At 44.8% G+C, this 21,731-nt stretch overlaps 1 protein-coding gene across 1 annotated transcript in view; it reads left to right on the forward strand.

Annotated features, from left to right (window-relative positions):
- PFAS (phosphoribosylformylglycinamidine synthase) overlaps window positions 1–21,731 on the forward strand; it is a 371,702-nt gene that overhangs the window by 157,399 nt on the left and 192,572 nt on the right. The window contains exon 12 of the mRNA XM_086931905.1: window positions 16,080–16,153. Within this exon, the coding sequence (XP_086788031.1) occupies window positions 16,080–16,153 (74 nt within the window). The remainder of the gene's footprint in view (window positions 1–16,079; window positions 16,154–21,731) is intronic.

Raw genomic sequence — 21,731 nt, forward strand, 5'->3', positions numbered from 1 at the left:
TAGCAAAACATCTGATAATATTGCTTACACTGGATCATGCTGATGATCCTACTCCAGTCTGCAAGTTTGTCCCAGTTCCCTGAATAGATTGATTAAGTCAAGGGACACCTAGCCTAAAAAATCATATCTGTAACTTCAACAGGTTAGTCAAAACTGCTTAGGCGGTCCAGGCGCCCGTCCGCGCCTGGACCCAGCAAATGCCACCACTCCCGACACCGCTACGATGCCAGAACCCTCCACGCACTCAACACCGGACGACCACACACCTGCTTCCTGGCCGCCCTGAACCGCAGCCATGGAGCTTTTATCTGCCGGAACTGCAGCTTCACAAGCATCCGCCCCACCTTGCTGCCGACCAGGAAAGAACCCAACCACCTCAGATGCATCCTTCTCAAGACCCTCTCCACCCGCAAACACGCTGTTGAACTCCGGGACCTACTCGACTCAACCTCCCCAGACGTCGCCTTCCTGCCTGACCGAGATCTGGCTGAACCCCTCCTCGACACCCGCCATAGCCGTCCCGAAAGGCTACAAGATCACCCGCAGGTACCGCACCAACGGAGCAGGAGGAGGAATCGCTATCCTCCACAGGAACACTCTCCGAATCTCGACCAACTTCGACGACACCCTCAGCACCGCCGAACACCTGCACTTCTAGATCCACACTGACCCCAACACGACCCTCAGAGGAACCCTCATCTACAGACCCCCCGGACCCCGACCACAGTTCAGCGACTCCACCGCCGACTTCATCAGCACACACGCCCTCGCCTCTACGGACTGCATTCTCCTCTGTGACATGAACTTCCACCTCGAGAACAACACCAACTCCACCACCCTGATCGACAACCTAGCCAACCATGGACTCAGACAACTTGTCACAACACCCACCAACTCCGCTGGTCACATGATTGACCCCATCTTCTCCGCAAGCCCCCACGTCTCCTTCAACCACACCACCGAACTCCACTGGACCGACCATCGATGCATCCACTTCACCTTCAAGAAACCCATCACGCACCACCGCACCCAAAAGATGCCTCGCCGCTGCTGAAGCAAAGTGACTGAAGACCAGCTAACCACCACCCTCGCCCAGAGCACACCCGCTGACCCCAATGACTACGGCACCGCCGCCCGCATCCTCAGACAGTGGATCAACGCCTGCGCCAACACCCTTGCCCCGATCAAGAAACCCTCCAACAGTCACATCAACAAGAAAGCCTGCTGGTTCACTGAAGTCCTCCGGGCCTCAAAGCAAACCTGCCGAAAGCTGGAGAAGATCTGGTTTTTGTAAACGAACACCGGACAGCCACGCAGCCCACAAGAACGCCACCCGCAGACACCATCACCTCATCAGATCCGCCAAAAGGGCCTCCTTCAAAACCGCCTAGACAACAACACGCACAACAGCAAAGAGCTCTTCAACATTGTGAAGGAACTTTCCAACCCAAGCTCCAACACCAATGACGTCCCACCCTCGCAAGACCTGTGCTACTCGCTGGCCACCTTATTCCACGGAAAGATCGCAGACTTCCACGACCGCTTCAACGCCACGACCGCCCCGACAACCACTGAGACCTCCGCCCCTATGACCAGCATCCGCACCAACCACCTGCTCTCCTGGACCAACATCAATGACGACACATCTTCAACAAAGCCAGCTCATCCATCGCACCCCATCTCCGGAAAGTCATCAACACCTCCTTCGAGACAGCAACCTTCCCAGAGAGCTGGAAGCACGTCGAGATCAACGCCTTTACTCAAGAAATCCAAGGCGGACCCCAAGGACCTCCAGAACTTCCGGCCCATCTCCCTGCTCCCGTACCCGGCAAAGGTCATCGAGAAGACCGTCAACTAACAACTGACCCGCTACCTCGAAGAGAACAACATCCTGGACCCTACCCAGTCCGGGTTCCGCAGCAACCACAGCACCGAGACTGCCCTCATCGCCGCCACCGATGACATCAAGTCCCTGCTGGACAACGGAGAAACGGTGGCCCTCATCCTCCTGGACCCGTCATCCGCCTTCGATGCGGTCTGCTACCACACACTACGAACACGCCTCCACAACGCCGGGATCCAAGAGAAGGCCCTGGACTGGACCACCTCCTTCCTCTCCGGCAGAACACAGAGCGTCCACCTTCCGCTCCGAAGCCACCGAGATCTGCAGCGTACCCCAGGGCTCATCCCAACTCTGTTTAACATCTACATGGCACTGCTCACCCACATCGCCCGTCGGCACGACCTCAACATCATCTCCTACGCCGATGACACCCAGCTGATCCTGGGAGAACGATCTGGCGGCAGATCGTTCTCCCACCTCGTTGCCAAGACCTGGAACACCTTCCCCATCCACCTACGGCAGACCCAAGACCTGCTGACCTTCAGAAAACTCCTCAAGACCTGGCTTTTCGAGCAGTGGCAGCATTCCCCACCCCAGCGCCTTGAGACCCTCACGGGGGAGTAGTGCGCATTACAAACGATATGATTGATTGATTGCTTAGTTTCCATGCATAGAGGTGCAGACTGTGGAGATTTGGGTGCAGAACCATGCCTTGTTGCTAAGACAGAAGATCCTCCTGGAGAGACAGATAGATCGGAAGGCAAATGCTCAGGCTCAACAAGTTGGGGAACAATACTGTCCTGGTGCGATCCAGGGCAATCAACTTGACCTGGGCCTGGTCTGTCTCTATATTCCTCAAAACATGAGACCGGGAAGACCATGGTGGAAACTTGTATAGAAGTCATGTAACCCATTGTAGGCAGAATGCATGTCATTGGTGCGAATTGCAGCATGTGGTAATCTCAACACTGCACATTCCTAGTGGTGCTGAAAAGGTCTATCCATGGCAGTCACCACTGAAGAGAGTTTTGCTGATCCACTCTGGCAGACCAAAAATGACATGTTTATCCAAAGGTATGCTGAGATAGTCTGCCGTCGCATTTAGTGGCTCCATCAGATGGCTGACTACCAAGAAGATTCCTTGATCTACATGCATCTCCAAATGTGTAGTGCCTTCTGCCACAAGATCCAAGACTCCCATGTCTCCTTGTATGTTGGAGTACTGCCTGGTTGTTGTCCGTCAGCACCTGCATATTCTAATCCTTCATGAATAAGTAAAGATTGTCCGAGCCAGAAGGGTGGCACTACGCGCCAGAAGATTCATGTGAAGCTGTTGATCCACTCTGAAAACGTGGAAATTAAATCCTCCCCTTTTAAGGTTCCAGGAGCTTCTATTACCCAGGATGTCTTGTACTAGCAGTTGCCTTACAGAGTTGCTACTTTTTTTCTTGCTCATGTGACTGGGATCTTGGGAACACACTGGGTGTTTAAACTCCTGTTTTTGAGAAAATTTCTCTCTGAATAGTCATTATTTTGCTTTCACTTTGCACTTTTAGTAAACCTCCAAAGTGCCATGTCTTTTTTTCTGCACTTGTCAAACATTTCCTTTTTTTTTTTAGTGCTATCTCTCTTTGTGAAGTGCCTATTATGTGAGTGAAGGACGCTGCTTTAAATCTGCACAAAGTATGAGTGTCATGCCTAACTCATCATACCCTAGAGAAATGTGAATTGTGCCAGGTATCCAAAATGACCCTCAAGGACTGAGCAGGAATAAAGCTGAGAGCTAAGCTTGAGGGCTAGAGGACTCTACAAAAATAAAACAGAAAAGTCCTCCAGGGAACATTCCAGTTTCACTGGCAAGGCAGAAACGTCTCGCATAGGTTGCTCAAGATACAGAAAAGATGAAAAAAAGAGAAGGAGACATCATAGACACTGTTCTCACCATCAAAGCACCCATTCTACCATTTACAATCAAAGCTTCTCTATCCAACAAATCTGCACTGATGTGCTTTCAATGGAAGTGCTCAATGTTGATACCATGACTTCATTACCTACACCACTCCTTTAGCTCCTGGAGGTCAGGGCACACAACCACTTCCCCATCTATGACTAAGCATTCCAGCCATCAGACAGTGACCCACTTGCCGTTAATACAATCTGTACATTCAACATCATCGCAGTGATCCTCGATTACACCACCATCGTCCACGCATTTCTCGATGTTGACATTTTCACCAACAAAAGGCATTTGAGTTACCTCCAGTGATGGAGTCAACTATGCAAGTGTTAAGGCCTTCAAGATTGATTATTTCAGCTGACAGTCCTCTACAGGTAGTTCAAGAGACTCTCGAGTTACCATTCCTCCCCAAATATTTTCTCGTGCTACATCGATCTCACTGATTAAGAAGATTCTATTGTGACCTAGGCAGCATTCTGGATGATACGTCTCCCTATGCGGGGATCCAAACCTGCTACACATGCCCCAGAGTTGTGGAAGGCACATTGCGATCTATCCCCACTTACTTAACACTCTTCATGATATACACACATCATCCTCATATACTCCAACATCACCAGGTGTATCTCCAACAAGAATATCACCAGTAGATATCACAACTCTCCATTATATATAGTTGTAAGAATGGCAACAATACTGAACATTCCACTCTAGGAGCCCCAGACTACAGTCTCTGTTATAATTTTGACAGTGCAACCTAGATCTTCTACAAAGCCTCTCTCTTCATTGGTTCCAGGCTTTTTGGAACTCTCGGAAGAGAAATTCTTGACCCCGCATTACTAAAAGCAGAAACTCCAAGTTTTTTTTTTTTTAAAGAAAAAAAAAGTATAACCACTTCTTCAGCAACTGGATTTTCTTAAACCTGACCCAGGACATGGTCATTGTCTCATCACTCAAAAAAAAGCTTGCATGAGCACCTGACACCTTTGCATCCCTGGAAAGGGAGAGCTAAAGAACTGATACCTCGGGTAGAAAAATGTGCCGTACAGTAGCTAATTAACTGAAGAATGACAGTGCTACTGCACTCTGGACCTTTATGACCAACAAATATTTTCTCACAACCTACCACATCCTTGCTGGGCAGACTTTAGGGAGATAAAATGCAGGGTTCACTATTCTTCAACCAAGTAATCTGTGCAGCGGTTGATGTTGCAAACCCAGTGGCTTCCAATTTCTGCTACTATGTTAGCCTCAGATGCTCCTCATAGCCTTGAGACATTAAAACCGGATGCTCAGATGAAAATTCTGAGCATAACATTCTCCGCTTCATCGCTATGCAGAGAATATGACCAGGATGAAAACTGAAGCAGAAACTCTAAAAGCATTGGATTTTGAGGGAAAGAAAATATTCTTTGAGCCAATATATAATGGAAATACAGGCATTTTTATCCAAGGAGGGTTCATTCTTCTTCTGGCCCTATTGACCGCAGGAGCCGGAACAGCAATAGTGCCAGAGATTATGATATCATGAAAAAGGGTTCAAAAAGCAAGCCCACACAAGTGCCATCTGCCACCACCCCACAGCATCAACCCTCAAACAGCTGGCAGTGACACCTTAGTACCCCGCCCTCCCTTCATTCTGAACTTCAGTGGCAGAAGCAGTATCTTTCTGCACGAAAAAGAGAGAAATAACCATCAGAGACAAGTGAGAGCTAACTATTGTCAAGCCTGGGTACTTATTTCAGTTCAAGTGGAAACCACAGCCAGTTCCTCCAAAGTGGACGTCTGTGTTCCAACTTTACCAGTTAAGAAAAGAAACATCTATTTTGTAATAGAAGCAAGCTATTGAGCCAGCTGTTCCCTCTCACCAAGTGAAAAGGGATGTATTCCTGATACTTCCTGATCAAAAGAAGGCTCCGAAGAGCTATTTCAGACCCATACTGGATGTACAGAGTACCAACAGTTATCTCAAAAGGAAAAGATTTAGGATGTTATCTCTACTGAATTTACCCTCACCTCAAACAAGGTTACTGGCTTTGTGCCATAGACCATCATGATGCGTTATTTCCACATTCTCATCTACAAAATGAACAGAAAATACCTGACATTTGTTGTAGGAAGCACACATTAGCAGTCTACTGTCTCTTGGCTTGAACTTAGCTGCTTTCACCTTTTCAAAATGCATGTCAATAGTCAAAGCCTGTCTACGTCATAGAGGAATATTTATATATCGATATCTAGATGAGCGGCTGATAAAAGCATGCCTCTTTTTCGTATGATCACCCCCAACTTTTCGACTTATGCTGCTAGTTTTACTCTGAAATGCACTGGATCCTACTGACCAGTCCCCAGTGCATATGCTCGGACCCCCAAAATATGTGTACAATTGGCGACAACCCTATTGGCTGTTTTAACTCACTTGTAAGTCCCTAGTATTTGGTTCAAGAGGTACCCAGGGGTAGTAAGTTAAATGTCACTAGTGGACTGCAGTGCTTAATTGTGCCACCTCTACGGTGACAAAGGTAAAAATGTGACGGGCTGGCCTCTGTAGCCTATTCAGGCAGCATTAAAACTGCCAACTTGACATGGCCGAATAAACCCTTTTGCAAGGTCAAAACATTCTTTGTTAATATTACTGAGCCTCCCCTATGGCGGGCCTTGGTGGCCCACCAGGAAGGGTGCTACATATTGAAAAGAAGGGCATGTTCCTATTTTTTTTTTTTTAATTGGTTCACGGCATAAATACATCATCGTAAATCATAAATGCATCAACATACAAATGGAAAATGGCATATTTCATTCAAAACAAAAACCATAGCATCTTTTATATACAAAACATCCATAATGATAATTATAATCTCATTAAAATTAGAAAGCATTCTCAATCTTCATAGTAATCTGAAAAAGCCCCCCAGATTTTCAGTCCGATTTTTTTTCCTTTTCCTAGACCCAGAAACAGAAAAGAGACCCCACTCCAATTTATATAACTTATACATTCGTGCTCGCCATTGTTGAAATAGCGGTGGATTTTCCTGGAGCCACTCTGTAGCGATACATATTCGTGCTACAGTCATTGTGAAAAAAATGAAATAACGAAAACGATATAGTCTATCAGCAGGGTTATCATTGGGAATTTTCTCAAGCACCAACATAGAGGAAGTGATCATCAGGCGAACATTAAGCACTAAAGACATACATTTTTCAATATCTTCTATAAACCCCACCAATCCGGGGCAAGAAAAGAAAATATGTAAACTATCAGCATGATCGGCTTTACACCGAAAGCATTTTCCATCAAAACCCTCTCCCCATTTTGACATTCGTTGTGGTGTATAATCTAAATCAAATAGGGTTTTGAAAAACTGGTGCCTTTAGATTAGCCGACATTAAAACTTCTTTGGACAGCGAGATGAGATCTTCCACATCTACCTCAGTATCCCCTAAAGTGTTGGCCCATTTTACCCTTATTTTCTCCAAATCGTCTGATTTCTCCTCGAGAAGCATTCTATACAAAATACCAATCTTCACCTGGCGATCTATTCCCTCAACAACTTGGTGCTTTTGTAAACGTAATTTTTTTCTAGTAAGAAAATCCCTAATTTGTAAACATTTAAAAAATAGCTTCTGTGTAGGCCAAACTGCTCGCTTAATTCCACAAATGATTTGCCCTTGCCATCCGCCTGATACAAATCCCCCAACCATGTCACCCCCTTTTTTTGCCATTTCAAGGCCATTCCATCCAAAAATACAGTAGGCAATAACCTAGATGTGGTAAACGGAGTGTAATACGCCAACTTCCCAATTCCAATTGTACGAGTCCGCCATTTCCAAGTCTTATAGGCTCCTACTAATACTTTGAATCGGGTTCGCTTGTAATAACTGCCATCTATTTCAATGAAAAAACTTTGTCTTGCATGTGGCCCCATCAAAATCTCAAATATTGATGGGTGATTATACATGAGTTCCGTTGATTCCCCTATAGTCAACACTCTCATTCTTAATAAAAAACAAACTATATAGTAAAGAAAAAAATCTGGTACTCCTAACCCTCCCCTTTCAAATGGTAGCATCATAAATTTCATGGCCGTTTTGGTTTCCCAGGGCTCCAAATACATTTTCCACATAATGATTGTAAGGCCTGTAACTTGGGTTTTGGAAATTCCAAGGGTATTGACCGAAACAAATATAGCACTTTAGGTAAAACATTCATTTTTATAACGTTAGTCCGTCCAATGACAGTCAAAAATAAACGTTCCCATCTCTCAAGAGAAACCTTAATTTTATCATATACATTATTCCAATTCACATCAACAACTCGATCATATTAGTCTTGATCAATATCCCAAGATAGGTAACCTCCCCCACAACTCTCTCATCCTCCCAAGTTATGGCTTCCGAGCATAAAATCTGAGTCTTTGGTGCATTAAGTTTATAACCAGTTATAGTTCCAAATTCTTTCGCCAGCCTCTCAATCTCTAAAATAGCAGTGTCAGGCCTGTCTGTAACCACCGCGATATCATCCGCATAAGCGAACACAGAAAAACAAAAACCGGATACTATAAAGGGAGGAATTAAGGGATTCTGCCTTAATTGTTCTACAAACGGGTTGATATACAAAGCAAATAGTAAGGGAGAACATGCACAGCCTTGGCGAGTCCCTCTAGTGGTGTTTAAAGAAACGGAAAGCACTCCCAAGGCCGAGTTTTTAGCAGAAGGTTTAACATATAAAGATTTAATTCCCTTAATGTATTGGTGTCCAAAACCCATTTTAGCCATTAATTTCCACAAATAATCCCAACACACCCGGTCAAACGTTTTTTCCGCGTCTAGCAGAAAAAGCGCTAACTTCTGTTTATTTACAGCTGCAATATCAGTTCCTCTTTTAGGGATAAACCCATGTTGTTGTCGAGAAACTAGAGATGATACAACTTTGGATAGTCGATTGGCCAAAATCCTTGAATAGATCTCATTATCCACATTCAATAAAGATATTGGACGGTAAGATCCGACAATATCGGCAGGTTTACCTTTTTTACAAAAGACCGCAATCGTTGCATCCGACCATGTGATAGGAGGATTTCCCTGCTGTGCTTCCAATATTACTTGGAGCAATTCGTCCTTTAAAATATTGAAAAACATTTTATATACTTCAGCTGGTATTCTATCTGGTCCGGCGGCCTTGCCAACTGCGAGACTCTTCACTGCTATCTCTAGCTCTACCATAGTTATTGGTAAATCCAATTCATCTGCCATTAGGGGATCTAAAAGTTTCAAACCTGCCTCCAATCTGTCGCACCATTGCATATTTGTATCTGAACTTTCATCCTTGGAATAAAGTTCAGCGTAAAACTTTGGAATATTCGGAGAATACATTCCGGTTCTGAATGAGATTTACCCTGCGCGTCTTTCATTGAACTGATGTTCCGAGCTGTCTGCTTCATTCGTAGTCTTACCGCCAGACTTTTACCTATTTTTTCCCCAAATTCATAGTTTAGCATTTTGGATGTTAAAAATCTCCTTGCGATTTCCGTGTCCCAAAAGCCAAGAATATTAGCTCTGGCCTTTGCCACCTCATTTTCAACCTCACAAAGCTTTTTTACCCTTAACAACTTCCGTAGTTAACAGAATCTCTGCTTTAGCCAGCAGCTCATATAGTTTATCAAGTTCTTTTTTAAATCTTTTACGTTGCCAAGATGAGAAACTAATGCACTCCCCCCGGAAGACCGCCTTAAAAGTATCCCAGACAATACCAGTATTGGCCGTGCCATGATTATTAATAAAAAAAGATTGAATCCACCTTTGCATATGTGTATTAAATTCTTCATTCAACCCTAATTTCCGATCGTAAGAAAAAGTAGGTGGTGCTGCCCTTTTCGTTTGACTCTGTATTTCAATCATTATGGGAGAATGATCAGAGGTAATTCTGGGATAAGTTCTTATATTAGTCCCTTCCAGCAAATTTTCTGGGGCAAAAAAAGAATCTAGTCTAACTAGTTTTTTATGGGGATGTGAATAAAAGGTAAATCCATTATCCCCCTCTCAAAGCTTTCCCCATACATCAATTAAGCCTTGATCATGTAATAAATTAGCAAGAGCTTTGTAGACTCTCGGTTTCCGGCCTTTATAATTTCCATACCCCTCCAATAAAGCATTATTCATCAAATTTATATTCATATCCCCGCAAATCACTATCGGCTGTGGAAAATTAACTTACTCCAAATAAATTTCAATCAACGAGGCAGAAAATTTACTTATTCCAAATTAATTTCAATCAACGGGGCAGGATCATCCAAGTTAGCCCCATAAACAGTAGCCAACGTTACCTGCCTGCCCCCACTTTTACACTCTACAATAGCCCAGCGCCCATTTTCGTCCACAACCTTCCGTCCAACAATTGTAGTATTATCTTTAATTAGTATAGCTACCCCCCTTATCATACTAGTCTGCCTAGAAGCAGCAACTAATATAAATCCCAAATCATTTAGCACCTCCCTTTTTGACCACGGAATGTGGGTTTCCTGGATACATACGACATCAGGTTGTATATATTTCAATTCTGCAGCTATTTTCTGTCTTTTCTTCGGATTATTCAGTCCACATACATTCATTGAACAAATTCTTAACCCTTTTTCCGCCATTTTAATTCAAAATGTCCACCCATAGCTATGCCATTCTGTCTACCACCCTTTCTCCCATAAACAGAATGAGAAACAGAAATAAGTAATGCAGAACCCTTCTTTTCAAGTAACCTTTTAACCGCATTTTTTCCATGTATTTTGCTGTGAACTCTTTTTTTCCCCTCCTTTTTTACACCCCCCAGTGTCCCCTTTCCCTACCCAACCTCCCTCATCCGTCTCACTCACCCTTCCCCACCCTGCCCTTCTCCCTTGATAGAGGCTTTAGGACTTATGGTCCTGTGATGCGAGTTTGCCCCAGCAGCCCCCTGCCGTCCCCCTACAGAGCTATACCATTGTTCTTGATGAAACATAATCCCCCTAATCTGGTGAAAACTCCTGAGCAAACTATATATCAAAATTAAACATAGAACAATTCAATATCTCTCTGAATTGCAGTTACAATGTCATCAAAAATTCTTTTGCAGGGATTTCAGTCATAAAAAATCTAGTGCGATCCTTATGAATGACTTTAAGCTTAGCAGGAAACATTAAATATGCCTGCGCACCTTTTCCTTGAAATTGTGATATAAGCTGTCTTAACTGCCATCTAGTCTCAACAGATTGTTTGCAGAGATCAGGTCTTACAAAAAATTCACAACCGAGAGCCTTACTTTTCTTATCAGGACGCGCTTTCAAAAATAATTCCTCGCGAGCCTGAAAGCTATTGAAAGCCACTATTATAGCTCGTGGTTTCTGATCTCGTGAGTTAACTCTAAAAGGGAATCTATGGGCCCTTTCCACCTCCCGATCCCAATCCCATTTCTCAACCTCTGGCAATGCTTCTTTCAAAAGTGACACTATAAAACGTTGAGTGTCGGACCCTTCTTTCCCCTCCTTGATCTGCAAAAATCTCAAATTATTTCTCCGGGATCTATTCTCAATGTCTACAAGCTTCCAGTTGACATCTTCCTTGGTGGCCATATGCGTTTCTATAGTCTTTTGTTGTTGCGCCACCTCATCTTCTAATTTCGGAAATGCGTGATTCAGCCTCTGTAGCCCTAGTCAGAAATTCTGTATGTGATTTCACCAGCCTCCTCACGGAATTTTGCAGCTTTTTACAAGAATTCTGCACCCTCAGACTGTCCTCGCGCGTTTCCTCTCTATGCTGCATCATAGTTTGATAAATCAATCCTAGGGAAATATCCTCCATTTCTAAATCCAGATCAGTGGGGCCAGCCTCAGCATTCAAAGACTCTTCTTTCTCTTTGCCACTTGTATCCAAGCGAATCCTGCGAACAGTACCAAGCTCTGTCCCGTCATTCTCCATTGCTTCATTCAAGCTACTGTGCACACTTCCTTCCTCTAAGCATCCATCCTCCATGCTCATACGTGTGGCATATAGTTCTGCTAAATCCTCGGAGGAGGACATAGAGTGCTCTGAGAGGGAAAAAAAAAATCAGTCGAATCAGTCTCTCCCCCAGTAAGTATTGCGGGGTCAACGTTGCTCAGTAAGTCCACTTCATCTCCCCTCTGCATAGAAGAAGTAGTGGGAACACTATCATCAGACTGAGGGCAACTATTAGGCATATTAGGCATATTTAAAGATGAAGGTAAAGCCTGTGATATTTCCTCTGAGCTGCTAACGCTGTTTAAACTCTTAGCTGTACTCATCTCTTTTCTGTTCTCGGTTTGTCCTAAGTCAGGGGTGGAGACAGGGGTTAAAACTGGGATTACTTGAGCTGACACCGTCTTTTGTACACCCTCTGCTCCTGGCCCCCCAACCGCTTTTTGTGGCTTTAACTTCCCTACATCCTTAATTTTGGTTGCTGAAAACATGTCCGGAATTTTCTTATGCGTACCGACAGCCTCCCCCTCCCTATGTGGTAGCGCTTCAGCTTCTACATTATTACTCACAGTGGGAGGCGGAATAGCGGCTGACACCGATGCTGTTCTTGGTGTGGGAGGAATTATTGATGTAGTTGATGGGAGCGCCATCTCCACTCCATTTAGATTCTCCGTGGCGCCCCCCTGGCCCCGGGCTCTCCTACCTTTCGGCCCCATCTCTGCAATCGGTACTGCAAACAACGCCGACCGTTGGCTGCTCGGCTCACCACCACTATCTGAGCTGCCTTGCTTCACTCGCAGGCTGCGCGCGTTCCAGGTGTGTTGAATCAGAAGCCGGGACAGGTGCTGCCAGAAAGACGCCCAGCGGCCGGCGTGCCGAGTCCGGGTCAGTAACTCCGCCGCAGCTTGTAACACAGTCATGGAAAGATAAAGATAAATTTTAAACACTTCCCACTACTGCCGAACTTGTTGGCTCTGTATAACTGTTCACTTTGGCTCGCTCAGGTCCGTTTTTTCACCATAAATCCTTCAGCCCTGAGAGGTCCGTCAGGAGCAGCAAGCTCACGCGTCCAACGCAGACGCCATCTTGCCTCGGCTCCTCAGTCCAGAAGGGCATGTTCCTTTTGTGTTTAAAATTCCCTGACAGTAAAACAATGACATTGCCTGTTTTCACTGTTGCAAGGCTGGTCGTTCCCTTGACTAACATCAAGTTTTACTAGCCACTGCACTAAGCGTTAAGATCCATTTGAGACCACCAAAGATATTACTCCAATTCACAAAATAAATATTCTATGATTTGAATTATTATATAAACCCTGTCTCTGAGTTCGGATTTAAGGTAACTTTTAATGGTAAGGTAAGAGAAAGTCACCACTATGTTGCCCTAAACTCCGGTAGCCTTTTCTGTCTATCTGCAGTCATTGTCAACCAAGACAACATGCTGCCCCACTGGTAGGAAGCAAAGTGGTCCCAGGAAAAGGGAACAAAAAACTGTTGTTGCTACAGGATGTTTATCAGGTGGTGGCCACAGATGCCCCAGCTTCAAAGTTGATACCACCTTAGTGAATGGTGATCGCACCTTCACCTGCCTGCTCCTTTGTGTAGACCGACAGGTTAGCATCTCCAGAGGGCAAAATCTGTTGTAGAACTAATCTTCCTACAAGAGTCAATCTTGTAGGAAGATTGACTCATTACGCTGGGTAACTCTTAAGGGTTTGCCCTGAGCTCTGCACACGGGAAGAAGTACTGAGCTATCCTGGACTCAGGCAGAGATGGGTACTTTGTAATGTTTTTTTGGCCAAGCTCCCAGGAAGTGAAGTAAATTGAAAAGGGTTGTCCAGTGGTAACTGTTTCCCCATTCTTTGTGAGTCCTCCGCTCCCCCAAACATGAAGATGGGATAAAAGTGCCACGTTTGGCACTCAGTCCTCAGATTACTACAGGACTGAAAAACAGACATAAGAACTTTCCTGCTGCTCCCTGGACCCCGCAAAGACTGGCTTCCCCAAAGACTGGACTGCACCTGCTGTACCTGAGGAAGCCTGCTGTTCCCGCTTGTGGAAAAAAAGCTCCACTTGTGCCAGGATAGGAGAAGTGACTCCAATGGCTAGGTGGTTAGACTCCTAGTAATCATCAGGACCAACAGAGCATGGCAAGGGGAAATGGCCGCTAGGAGGTGCCTTTAGGGAGTTCCGTCTCCCCACTGCCTAATCCTTACATTATCTTGCCTTCGTCGCATGAGTACTGTGATATCTGCCCCTCTTATTCCGTCTGGACCCTCTGGGACGGCTTCTGAGTGATCCCACTCGCTGGGCAGGCGTATCTGGCGCTGTGGAGGGGAACAGGGGTGCTTGGGCCTAACTTGGTGAACCCGCTGTGCCTGGCGGGGCACTAGAGTTTCCATCTGCCTGATGGTGACGGCCTCCCACTCTTTCGGACCCCATCAGACCGGCGTGGCCTTAGATTGAGGTTTTTTTTTATCCTGCCGAGCTGTGCTCTCACTGACATACCATTACAACATAATGGCGTTACCCAAAAGACGTAGGACATGGATACAGTTTAGCCCAAACAATCTATTTTCCTCATTGAGGACAGTAGTTCAGTCCAGGCATAGATAATAAGGTTGTTGATGTTTCGACTCAGAAATAATGCGGTCACTCAAAACTTTAATGTGGATCTTCATCAGGTCAGATAAGTGGCGCAACCTGTATGGGGATACTTTCAGTTAAAAATGTGTCTGGTGTGTTATCATAAAACTAACTGCTCTCCTAACATGCAAAAACTAGAGCAGCATAGGTACTCGTCCCTCAGCTGGGCGAGCAAACCTATATGGATGAAGGCATGTGAGCTCCTGGTCTAGGGTTCATGCATCAAATAATTTCTACAGTTTTGAAAAAATCCCCTTGTAAAACCACGTGTTAAAATCACTTATAGAGAAATGCTTAATATGCTTTGGCACTCTCTCAGTGAAAATCGATAATTGCATGGGTGTGGCATACAAAGAATGAGACCCTCAATAATGTAGGTATTGCTAGAAAATAAAATACATCTGATTTAGTCTAAGTCAAGGAAACACAGTTGTATTGCATTAAAAAGGGTTGTATGCCCAAACAAGGCTTAATGCAGAGTACTTACCAAGTTCTCTTGCACTGTTAAAAAATACAGGGTGGGTGTGAGAGGCAGGCTCACCATATACTATACACACAACTGGGTATAGTGTGTAGTGAGTCCAGTGGGTCTCCAGAAGTTGTACAGAGGCTACGTAGATAACACTAATGCATCCTTTTGTTGTAGTTTGGGCAAGAAGTTAGACTTATCAAATGGTTGTGTTAATGCTGCTGTTGTACATACAGTGGCAATAAATGAGACACACACTCAATTAATAAATCCGAGACAAATTTATAAAAATAGTTCTTTGGTATATTTGTTTCCTAAGACGTCTAAACTTTCATAAAAGCAAATACATTTTAAAATAATTTTATTCTCCAATTCCTCCATTAAGTCACAGCAAATGGTGCACAAATGAAGTTCTTTCAGCAGATATAATTTAGTAATGGCAAATGCTAGATGAGAGAAGGGATGCATACCCAAGGGTGAAAGGGTGTTTCTTTGAATGAAGTCTGCGGCTGCCACCCTGACTGCTGGGAAAGAGTGGAAGATGCACCAGAGGCCACAGGAGCAATTTATTCCTCTATTGGCTGGTGCCCCTAGCAACATGTACAGATACAACATGCTTGTATGATCGTGGTGTATCCACCAAACCTCCAAAATGCATGTTATAATAACATATTAGTTACTGGTTTTATGTGCATAGGGTGTTATTATGATCAGTTTATCAGTTGATAAAGCTATGATAAATTGCTTTCTACTTTTCAGTATTGAAGTTTAGTAGAAATCGCCTTCGACCGTATTGATTAGATTAAGTCTCTAAATATAGAACTTATGATAGTTTGATGAGAATCCTACTTATAGACATTTAGGTTTTGAAGACATGTGCCGCTCACAAAATAGTGTCTTGCATAGCTTTCCACTATAATATTGGAAGAGAGACCTTACTTGCCGGCACTGAAGCATTCTGCTGGAAGCATCTGTGGCATTTCAAATGTATGTTCAGAGCTTGAAAACCTGCAAGAACTTTCACATGGTTACTGCTAATGGCTAGAGTAAACTGTCACTACAGATTAGTTCCTGGATTAGTAAAATGTTAAGAGGATACTTTGCTTACACACCCGCTGTACTTCTTAGGCCATCTGTGTGTGGTTCATAGATTCTGTCATAGTGTTCACATATTTGATTTGCCCTTTCTCTTGTATCTTTCAGGAATGGCAGTAGTGAAAGTTGGAGGACCTGTATACAGGATTGGAGTTGGAGGAGGAGCAGCCTCCTCGATACAGGTGAATACTGTAAAAGATTTGCTCAGCTAATTATGGTATGGTGGAGACCTATTGAGGATTCCAACAACCGTTCCACAAACGGCTCCATATTTGTAACATGGTTATTTTCCGACACAGTCATTATGCGAATATTATTTGGGTGAGAGCATTCCTCTAGGTCCTCATGGTTTGCTACTGTAACCACATCGTAGACCCTAGTTATCATCTGGTCGAGCCTCATTGACATGTTCCTGAAAACGTTTGTTTCTACTCGCCAGTGTATTAATATAGTTGGGGACGGTGTCTCCGTCGAAGAGCCAGGTCTTGAGCCTCTTCTCGAATTCTGTCAGCCAAGTAGGGGATGGTGTTTCAAGGTCTTTGCAGCAAAGTAGAAGGAGCTTCCACTGCTGCAGTGGGTGTGGCGGGTGCAATGGTGAATAAAGAGGAGCGGAGGTGTCTAGAGGTTGGTGGAAGTTCAGTTGATAGTTGATCTAGGCAGGTTCTAGTTTGTGGATGGCTGTGTAGGTTTGTGTGAGGATCTTCAACTGCCATCTCTTATTGGCGGGAAACAAGTGGTGGGTCTCTCTTTTTACATGTTTAGCCCCCAGATTTTGCCAGGAAATTGATGTGGTTTTGCTTGTAGTGCACAGGATCCCTGCCAACCAGGTTCCCTGTACCAGTGCTTCTTCCCTAAAAACTATTCCACAACTTGCCCTTCAGGCACCCTCTAAGCCCCTAGTAAGTAGTACCTGGGTGCCTAGGGTATTGGGACTGTAGAGTGTCCCCTATGGACTCCTCACCCAGGCCATGCAGACTGCAACTAGCACTGCCTAAAATATAGATGTCACCCTTCTAGTAGGCGTTACCAGCCCTAAGTCAGGGAGCACTATATCACAGGTGTGGGCATATCTGCATGAGCAGATATGCCTCCCCAATATTCCTTAATGTTGTTAGTGCCATGGAAGCCATAGAGAGTACATGGTCTGACAACTCAAGACCCACAGCGCCATGATTTCTTCACTGAACACAGGAGTGTTTGGTACCAAACTACTCACTATAAACCCTTACTGATGCCAGTGTGATTTTTTGTAGCTTGTACCTAGAGGGCACCTCATTGGTGCCCCATGAAAACCTACCCACCTAGAATAGCTGTAGGTAGCCTGCCTACCAGACATGTTTCTGTACCCCTGGGTCGAGATACTCCGCTTTCTGGGACCAGAAACAATGCAGGATGGGAACCGTGCTTAAGAGGGACGTTTTGAAGGTCTACTACCTTTGTAATGTGACCCCCCCCCCCCAGTCTCTGCTGCTAGCCCCCACTCTGGACGGGAAAATGTAGAGCCCTCTCCAACATGAGGGTGACATAATTGAGGATGTCGTCGCCGAACTGCTACTCCTCGAAAACACTCCTAAATTTGGTATTTAGGTGACTCCCTGGACCTGGAAACTAGTTCCCGGCCAACCTAAGAAGACAGACGAAGAAGACTCTGTGCTGCGAAGTCTGAAAAGGACTACTGACTTGGCCCTAGCGACCTGTCTCCAGCTTTGAAGACCCTGCAAAGAAGACAACACCTGTGGGGAGTTGGATTGTCTCTACCCCTACTTTCTGATGATATCTGAGAACCTGTCATCCAATCATCATGTGGAACCTTAACCATTGTGATGTACTTGTTGCTGTGATGATATTGTTTTATGTTGCATGAATGACTGTTATGTGGAATGCATGATAGTATGACTGTGTAACTTGAATGATGTGTGTGGGAAATGGTAATTATAATAATCTGTTGTGGAGTACCATTTTTGCTATGTATTTATTCCATTAAAGCCTGATTAAGTGTCTTTTGATAATATGAAAATAAAAATGAAAAACTATTTTGTTTAAATAATTTCATTATTGGATCATTATGATTTGTGCAGCTGTCTGCACCAGTGGTTGTATGTAAGTATTAGGACCCTTCCCTCAGGGCCTTTTTGTAATTTGTAGGCAGGTATTTTCTTTATAGTGGTTGACCTGCGGGAGCTGGACCTGTGACAGAAATTGTTGAATGTGGAAGAGATTATCAATAGTAGGTGCCCTTACCCCCCTTGTGGGACGTGATATGAGAAATCTCAATAAAAAGATTTAACAAAAAAAAAAACATAATTTCCTAAAAAATAATACAAATATATTTTGTGCTTGTGTGCTAAAAAAAATAATAAAAAAAATAAAAAATCAATAGCAGGTGCCCTATACAAAGAAGTATAATACATATGAAAGGAATCATTAATTGCCTCTTGCATATTTACCAACTTGCCCCTATGGTTATATATCGCCGTAATGGGAGGTTGTGAAGTGTCTCTCCATAGCCAAGCCAGCATTTTGCCCGCTTTGTCACCCTCTGAGTGTTGACGAGCTAGATATTGCTTGTAATCCAGCCTATCTAGTGTCTCCTTATAGGCCAGACTTGCCTCAGGCAGCAGGGGAACGACATGGGGATCTGTGGGTGCCAATCGTTCACACCTTTGAATTTCCGACTCATGTTTCTGTAGCTCTGACGCAAGTGCCATGCTGGAACCATATGTTGTTTTGATGGTGTGTCTACGAGTGACCAACTTAAATGCGTCCCATCTATGCCTCTGTTGGAGGCAGTACCTGTGTTGATCTGGAAATATACAGTGATCATTTGTGAGAGAGAGGAGCAAAATGTTGTGTCCCTAAGCGCTGTGACAGAGACACGCCAGGTCTGAATTCTAACCCTGTGGATGCCCCGTAAAAGGAATAACTGTAGTGGATTATAGTCAGAGAGTGTGGGCTATATATTCCGTACGTCCTACCTTAGACAAGGCATCCATGGAGCAATATATTGCGTCAATCCTTGTGTGGAGGTCATGTAGGAAGGAATAATGCGAATATGTATGCCTTTTTTAGGGTGTTGACTGCACCATATGTCACACAATTGCATGTGGTCAGCCCAGTCTCTCATGTTTTGTGTTAACTGAATGGATTGCGCCTCCAGAAGTTGCGGGCGCGAGCAATCCTGGTCCAGATCATAGGTGCAGTTGTAGTCTCCTCCCCAGAACGCTGGTGTTGTGGGGGTCAGAAAGTAAAGATGGTGTAAGTGTCTGCAGAAATTGTGCTTACCCTGTATTCGAGGTATAAAGGGAAATTTATGAAAATGGGGAACCATCTAAAAGACCCTCTAACACTACATAACGACCTTGAGTATCAATCCAGGTGTGTAATACTTTTAAAGGTGTGCATGATGCCACCCATATAAGGGTGCCCCTAGCATACCTAGAGTATGTGGTTCCTATGACTTTACCCCTCCAACGCTTCCAAAGTGAGGCAAGTGTTTGTATAGTGAGATGCGTTTCATGTATTAATAGGATTAAAAACTTGTGACTACGTAGATATTGATAGACTTTATGCCGTTTGACACTTCCTGCCTGTCCCCGCACATTCCAGGTTGATAATGTGTAATCACTGTTTGCCATCCAATCAACAGTGGAAGAAGGTAAATGAGCACTACAGTATACAGCTCCCCAGCCCCACTATCCTGTCCTAGCCAATATTCCTGCCCTCCTCCCCATGTTCACAATGCTGTTCACAACAATATTCCTCCTGTATTTTGTACATATCTTAACAAGAGAGAGAGATCACATTAAACAATAATAATTTCCCAACTCCCCACCCAAGCCCGGCTTGCCAACGGGCAGTTTGCCATCTACACTGAAATGCTATTGAACTTATTTTAAATTGAATGCTATAACAGCCACTTAATGTTGCTAGGGGGCGTAGCGATACTCCGCACTATCTGAGATAGGCTGCCATACATGGAATAACATTTCAATATCCTGTGTTGCAGTACCTTGTTTTTTGCTCAAAGAGAGACGAAGGTAACCAAGTCAACCCCCACGCAGGAGACAAATCATACATGCCCAGTCCACAAAGGCTCAAAAAGATTGTCGGGCATCTCCCAAGTTCATCTACTCCTTGCGGAATAATCTCTGGTCCTATTCCTCTCAGCTCTGCATGTTGTGAGTCTATTAGAATAACAACTGATCTTGCACCGCATCAGAGTCAGACCTGGTGTGTGTCATAGAGATAATCCGATGCGCCGCTGTCTTTATTGCCGGTGCACGTTCCTTTGCCAATTGGGCCTTAGTAGGACGTTTTATTCTGTTTCTTCCGCTCCCCCTTCGCGCGCCCACAAGTCTCCAAGTCGCCCTTGAATTTGCCAGGGCAGTGGGCGGGGGATGTGCAAATCTATTTTAGTCTATATGCGACCAGGCCTCCTCAGGGGTAGAAAAGTAGATATTGCTGTCTGTGACTGTTACGCAATTTGGCTGGGTATTGCAATGTGTATTGTATCTGATGTTCCCTGAGACATTGCTTGTCTTCCATATAGGAGGATCTGCGTCATTGCACAGTCAGGGTGTAATAGGGTAAATGTGTACTGGGGGCGTTCTCCTCCTGCCAGGGGCAACTAGATCTGGTCACTTGGAGTATATGGTCCCTGTCACAGTAATTAAACCTCGCCACCACTGGCCTAGATGGGTTACCCGGGCGAGGAGAGTGCAAAGATCTTGATCTTAAAATAAAACTTAAAGCGTGTTTTTATATAATTAGTGTGGATCTCATTCCTGCGTTCCCTATTGGTTAATGTTGTGCAATAAATGTCTTACACTCCTCTGTGTTAGGCCTAAGGCTGATCACCCACACTACCACTAACAGAGCACCTTTGGGTTTACATTGAGCCCTGTACACTTTTCAGTGATCTCTGGACTCTGTGCATGGTATAACCATCTAGCGGCATACCATATACAGAGCCAGCTTCCTACGGGGTTCATTCGGGGAGGTCCAGGATGAGTCTGATTGCGTCGTTCTGCTTAGTCTGGAGTCTTCTGAGGAGCTGGCTGGAGATGCCGACATAGAGTGCGTTGCCGTTGGAGAAGTGTGGCTCAATGGTTAGAGCGGCAGACCCTGGTGCAGAAGTCTAGCCCGGGACCAGGGTTCAATTCCCCGCCTCGGTGGGTCTTGGGCTCAGAAATTCCACGGACCTGATAATTCTCGCCTCGGTGCCTATTACAATCATGGAGTCCCACTCTGCAACTCTGGGCAATAGCTTGCTTAATCTCCTCAACGGCCCCCACAACGCTAAGGATGCCTGGCCTCCACCTTGGGGGTGCCCCGGAGTGGACGCCTCACAGGGAAAGCCAGGATGGGTTCAACAGCGGTATTCGTACAAGCGCCTTGAGACCCTTGCGGGTGAGTAGTGCGCTATACAAGTATCAATTTACAATTTTTTACAATTTACAAGGTGGCTGGTGACGAGTGCCTGAGTGATGATCATTCGGATGTTGGTTGGGATCCATCTAAAGATTCTGCAGAGCATGGGATGTGCGTGGAAGCAGGATGAGGTGACCTTAAGTGCCTGAGCAGACCCTGCGTATCCATGAGGAACCCCTATGCGAGCAGTCCTTGCCCTGCAGCACAAGGGGTGAAAGCACCATCTGATGTAATTCCTCCTATAATCTCGGTCACGGATCTCTCATGGCTGCCCATTAAATGGCACTACCAGGTCGCAACCGGCCACACTTGTGAACCCAGTTTCATTTC

Source organism: Lissotriton vulgaris, chromosome 7 (assembly GCF_964263255.1).
Source record: "Lissotriton vulgaris chromosome 7, aLisVul1.2, whole genome shotgun sequence".
Lineage (NCBI taxonomy): Eukaryota > Metazoa > Chordata > Amphibia > Caudata > Salamandridae > Lissotriton > Lissotriton vulgaris.